The sequence below is a fragment of the Rhagoletis pomonella genome, unplaced genomic scaffold, assembly GCF_013731165.1.
Source record: "Rhagoletis pomonella isolate Grant_MI unplaced genomic scaffold, Rhpom_1.0 Rhpom_scaffold_00012, whole genome shotgun sequence".
NCBI lineage: Eukaryota > Metazoa > Arthropoda > Insecta > Diptera > Tephritidae > Rhagoletis > Rhagoletis pomonella.
Window position 1 is genome coordinate 9,110,175 of NW_023458566.1, and position 6,545 is coordinate 9,116,719.

Consider the following 6,545-nt stretch of genomic DNA (forward strand, 5'->3'; position numbering starts at 1 on the left):
AGACTATCGATACTATCGATAGTATCGGCGATAGTTTGACAGCTCTACTGACCCCATATGTTTTCCATATGTGTAGAGTAGGGCTGGGACTATCCCCATATTCGAATAATTGCTTTACAAACACCGGCCGCCCTGTAATCGGAAACCGGAGGGTGTTGAAATGGTATTAATTACCGAGAAATTTTCTAACAAATTACAACAAAATATTGCTTTAGCTTTTGCTGGAATGTAAGCTTAATGCACTAAGATCTGTGAATGTTTTTAGTTCACTATGTCAGATTTAAAAAAATGTTTAGCCATAAACTTTGAAATTCGTGCTCCATTATGTAAAAAAACAATATACCACTTAAATTTGCATTGCTAAATCGACGATCTGACTATTTTTAGCCAATAGTATTAAAGGTATCGGCAAGAATTACCGAAAAGAAAGTTGTGTCAAAATATGTCTACAAATTGTATCGTTAAAATAAAAGACCGTGGAAATCAGCCTACTTAGATTGAAATCAAAACCCAAAACCCCTAATACTGGTGACAAACGGGCTCGCTTATTTGCATAAACAGCCTTTATTTGCATGAACTCATGCATTTTCGTCTTTAAATGCGCGTAAGCAGCCGAACAAATGCAGAAAATTTTTGGGAACTTACTCGGATTAGGGGAATTTTCGATCACATGAGAGTTGCGTGCTACAAATGTGTAGGCGCCAGGTTCGATCCTCGGTTGGAGCGATTGCCAATTTTTTATTCATTTAATTTTTTACTTTTTTTGTTTCATTTGTTTTATATATTTAATTATGCCTTATTTTGTTTTCATTAGTTTTATTTTTTATCAATCTATTTTAAATTTTTTTTGTTAATTTAAATTTTTAGAGTTTAATTTTATTAAAAAAGTCAGCATCAACTACTTGAAAGCAAAGTTAAAAAAATATAGAACTCATAAAAAATTTATAAAAAAAAAATTAATGAAAATTCTACTGGCCGTTGGACTGGAACCCATGACCTTGCGGCTCGTTAATCCGCATTACTGCCGTCGGTCAAGGCACAATTTTAATCAGATCAACATCGCCGTTAATCCGGATAAACGCTGCCGTCTGTCTGTGCTTTAAGTCACTTATCAAATAGATTCGATTTCATTAAAGCCAAATTCTTAAGAAAGACGTATTCGCAATACTTTTCATATTTTCATAAATAAAGCCACAGACCAAAAATATTCAAAATATTTTGTACGTTTTTACTCACTAACAACTACAAAATTACCTTAATATACATATGTATGTACCTACTATTTATACATGAACATAAATTAATCAATTTATAATAATCAAATGGAAATTCAAAATAGTGGCTTATCGGTCAGGCCCTCCAAAAGTGACTAGTTCAATAGGTTTTATTTGTTGAACTTGAAACTTTTTATTGCTAGATTTTGCTAAACCCAAAATAGAGTGCAATGTAGGGCCTTGACCTCATTTATCATATTAAACTTATAGCTCTGAACTCTTCGACAGTTGAACGTGAAATATAGACATGCCAGCATACGTGTTTAACCTTCATAGATTTAGTGTTTTACTATAAATAAATAACTACACTAGGTTTGACTAATCTGGTTATTAAATTGTCCCCAAAAAAAAAATAATTAAAAAATTGAGTGCGTGCGCATGCGTTTCTGCTTGAACGCAACGTTTGGTTTGGATGTGCCTGCTTTGGTCAATTTATTTTGAATTTTAATTTTGCACTTTATGGGGTCGCTAGTGTTTCCCGCTGGTATTACGTGATTGTACATTTGTATGTATGTATGTAATAAAATAATATATGTTTTAATGCATACATAACTACTCACATAGTTACTTGTTTAATTACATACATATGTACATGCCAGTGTAAGGAAAACAATTCGCAAGTGCAATCTAATTACATGTGCCAACAAACTCGAACATATTTTTGCGACGCTTTTGTAGAGCGCAAAGTAAAAAGGTGAACAAAAATAGTGTATTAAATAAAAAGCAAAAAAATTATGTAATCCTGCCAAGTTATTCGAACGAACTCGGGTTTAACGCGCTACGGCGGCCAACTCATTGCAATTGGCTTTCTTTGCATAATTGTTTATATTTTATAAGTTTTTAAACAAAACATGTATTACTTATACATAGAGAGTATTGCATGGCGTTGACTTAACCCTGGTATGGGCGGAAAAGTCGTCTAGGTAACTTTAGTCTTTCATTCAAGAAAACAAAAAAGTAACATACATTTTTTCAAACATTCTTCAAATAGAAATATTATTTTTAAACATATTTGAAATCTAATTAATTTGAATAGTTGTAATAACAAATTCAATTCAAACTGAAATTTTTAAAACTTATAATTCTCACCTGGTGATTTTACAACATTTACCATGTTTTTCATAATAAACCATACCATAAAAAACCGAGTTAATCAATATTTCAGATAACAACAAATTTTCATCTAAATTTCCAATTTTTTAACCGTAATGTTTAGACCCGTTTCGGTAAGCAGTTTAATAATTCATTGGATTTTAGTATAATAAAATGCAAGTTTGAAGTAGCTGTGACCTACCGTCGATTTTTGGTATTTTTTTTTTAAAGAATTCCTGTTGATTAGCAATTTTTGCTAGCATTCTTCTGCGTTTTCTACCATATAAAAATATGCGTGATATGAAAAAAAAATTTATTTTTATATGGAAGATAATGTGCACCGCTCACGCAAAAAAAAAAATCTCCAAAATCAACGATAATTTTAGCGAATTAAAAACTTGTACTTTATTGATCTAAAATTGAAAGGTGGAAATTTTAATAAAGTTTTTTGAAGTTTTGTTAGTTTTTGTGAATTCTGTGCAACTTTTGAAATTTTAATTTATTCGATTTATGTTATACATACAGAGGCGGACAAAAGTATTCGCACGGAGAATTTTTCGCAATATATGGAAAGTTTTTTATTCTAATTTCTTTTCGTTAATTTTGTGTAAAAATATAGTTCATACTAGGTACAACAAAATACCGAAAAATAAAATCGCTAAACTGTATGCAAAACTTAGGAAAATTCAATAAGTTTGTGTAATTATTTGCAGTAAAAAAAAAAATACTTTGCATGCATTGCGAAAAATTCTTTGTGACACTGTATTTTAGATCGAACTGTATTTTAAATTAAAATTATTTAAAATGAACAAATAAACTTATAAATTTCATTATATTGTATTCGAAAACCAGGGCTTACCTAGAAAAACCGAATTTCCACTTTGCATTGTAATCGCAAAAATTATGAAAAATTATCTACCTTTAAAAAATAGCCTGCGGAAATATACTTAATGACTTTTCTTTTTAGCGTAGTCACACAGGTTTTTTAATTCCCAAATTTGTCAACTATACTTGATACGAGTATTATTCTGTTATTTCTGCTCTGTATAATACTATGAGTTTACAGCTGTTAAAGGCGTAAAGCGCAATGCTAATAAGCAGTTACAAATTTAATATTTTTTTTATAGAAAAACTACATTTTTAAATGTCAAATGTTCCTTAACATTTTGATGTGTATAATTAATTACTTATCAAAGTATGAACATACCATAGTTATTTTGTACATCGAGTTTAATAAAATTTTAATGAAAATGTGCACTGTATGTATGTCTATGTAATGTATGTACATAAATACATTGTAAATATGTATATATGTATGTGCATGCCTAAATATTGATGCCGTAATGTTTATAGATTTGTTGGATAGCTGTGCTAAAAAATACCAGCTGCATATCAATACAACATCGATCTTGTTCACTTCATCTGAAGGTTTCTACAAACAAACTGATGTCTCTAATCTGGCTATGTATCCTAACAAAATGTATGATCAACATACAACTATGCCATAACGTAGCAGAAGCGTCTGTAAATTCATACATACAGTTGTCCACAAAATAATAGGAGTGGGGCCACTTTTGGCTATTTGTTTTTTCTTATTTAATGTTTATTATTTTTTTTTTTATAAAAGTCTAGCTGGTTATGCAACAAACACCACATTTCAAACTTTGTAAAAAATTATACATATTCAGCGAATTTTCACCAAAATTTCAATATTTTTAATCAAAGTCTTGGTATGCAGTTTTGTAGCCCATTTAATTCTAGTAAAGTACAAGTTTCGAGTTGGTAAAAAATCGCGTTAATTTTTGAGAATTTTTTTGGCTGAAGGTGTTCGACAATTTTCTTTTATATGGAGGACACTGCCAGCGAAAAAATGGGCAAAAATCATCGGAATTTTTTAGCAGCTTGAAACTTGCCCTTCGTAAGCTAGAAATAAATGGACTACAAAATTGCATACCAAGATTTTTTTTTTAAGATTCTGATTAAAAAGTTTGAAAATTCACCGAAAATTTGCTGAATTTTTATAATTTTTGTACAAAGTTTGAAATCTGAATTTATTTGGAGTTTGTTTTATAACCCAGCTAGACTTTTATAATAAAAAAAATAATAAACAATACAAAAATTAAAGACAAATAGCCAAAACTGATCAAAATATCGCACTGCTATTGTTTAGTGGACCACTGTATGTACTTATATTATGTACATGCGTGCTAGTAACGTTCGTTACGCTACTATGACTACTTTAGTTGAAATTGAGCAACTGCCCTCAATGACGAATGCTAAAACAATACAATGGCGTTAAAGAAGCGCACAAGGCATTGAACTACACTTAAAATAAAACAAACAATTGGACCATTGAACTAGACATACAAACAAAGCACGAAAAGTCGATTGAAGCTTTAATAAAACATATGTAATATGTGTGTGGTATTGCAACTATGGATTGTATGGGCTAGAGTATGTATTGATTGACTAAGCGCCGGTTTAAGTAAACTTCAGTCGCTGTCATTGTTGAGAAGAATATTGTTTGCATTGTTTTTCGATACGCTTGCTAGCTAGAGTTTAGAAGAAGTTGTAAGACAACACAGCATGAAAACTAGAAAATGTACGATCATATTCTTCTTAAAATTTAAAATTTCCTTATTTTATCTTAAAATAACATCTATACATTTTTCCGCAGGGTTTCACATACGTAGCACCATCAATTCTAGAGGACATGCAACGCGCGAATCGCATGCCAGCACGATCACCGCGTCGTACACCTCGGCAACATCACGAAGGCTCCTACCGTATGCAATTTCCGCCACAACGCGGCGTCTATCCGAGAGCAACGCCACCACATTTGCAAGCTTTTCCGCCACGCCCATCGCCCCAGGACGAAATGATGGATGTTCAGGGGGTGCCAATTGTGTAGTTAAGAGCCGCAGGCAGCAGCAGCAAATCAACATTAGCGATAACCAATGCGAGAGCGCATACAAGCATGCGGGTGAAGAATAATAATGATGGTGGTAGCAGGGCAAAGGAGAAAGAGAAGGTGAATGAAACGAAAAAATAAACATAAATCGACATAAAAACGTTCACTACTAACAGAGAAAAAAGAAACTGATTACAACTGATAAAAACCAGTAACTAACATTTTGATAAAGTATATAATAAAATGCTGCTTAATGATAATTTTTACAATTAAAAAAAAAAAAACCTAAAAACGTTGATTAAGATAAAGAAAGAAAAATTGTAAAATAGACAAAAGAAAAATTTATGAAAATTTTTTCTAAAAAATCATATTCGTTAGTTGTGAAATCGCGTCAACCAACATAAGGCCAAGCAAGTAAATCTACATTAACATATATGAGAAAAGCAAGCAGCGCGAAGCCAACGGCAAAGTGATGTCGTCCCTTAGAATTGGGGAAAATCATTTGTGCGCAAACGTAAAAAATAGTGAATAAAATTAGTTTATAACATAAAAATACACAATTATTAATGTTATAGGAAAGTGAAAAGAAAAAAGTGTAAACAGCAGCGATTAAGGCTAATATTATGAAATCTTATTCATGTACTACATATGTACGTGCATAGGTTATAACTCAATTGTAGATGAAAAGGAGAAACTTACAAGTAATTAAATTAACACTAGTTCTTAACATAATAAAAAGTATAACAGAAGGATTGTAAAAAATCAGATATAGTCAAACTTTTTCGTACATCGACTATTTTGTCGCCGCCGCCGCCACAGCAACACATTGGTCATTGTTGCCGACCGGCTTGCGGTTTTGCATTTTCCAGCAACACCGCCCATATCACCATCATCTTTTAGCATTGCTTCTTACTATCATTAAGACATACATATATAAATAAATATTGCTAATAAAATGAAAGAGCCAACCCGGTCAACGCAAACGCAACTATTAATTATACATATGTACATACAAGTTGCCGATATCGAAGGATTAAGAACATGGAAACAAACATACTACATGTATATACATGCGTACCACGTTAAGAGCAATCATCAACAACTTTGCTCTTATTGAATTGATCAAAATATGTGTAAACGTGAAAAACACATCTTCAGTCCAATTTACTTACTTTATTTTAGTTCAATTTATAGTTTATGTATACATAGATGTATTCGAAGGAGAATGTAAACAGTCAGCTTAATAAATCAATGTTACAATGTATAGC

At 31.5% G+C, this 6,545-nt stretch overlaps 2 protein-coding genes across 4 annotated transcripts in view; both read left to right on the forward strand.

Moving 5' to 3' along the window:
• Window positions 1-6,545, forward strand: part of LOC118747809 (ribosomal protein S6 kinase beta-2-like) — a 78,516-nt gene that overhangs the window by 18,893 nt on the left and 53,078 nt on the right. The window lies entirely within an intron of this gene.
• LOC118747810 lies at window positions 4,959-5,561 on the forward strand. The gene has a single exon (XM_036481969.1). The coding sequence runs from the start codon at window positions 5,080-5,082 to the stop codon at window positions 5,275-5,277; it is 198 nt and encodes a 65-aa protein (XP_036337862.1). The 5' UTR covers window positions 4,959-5,079; the 3' UTR covers window positions 5,278-5,561.

Excerpts from the sequence above, each read along its gene's own strand:
- LOC118747810 (XM_036481969.1), top strand. The coding sequence starts at position 5,080 with ATGCAACGCGCGAATCGCATGCCAGCACGATCACCGCGTCGTACACCT.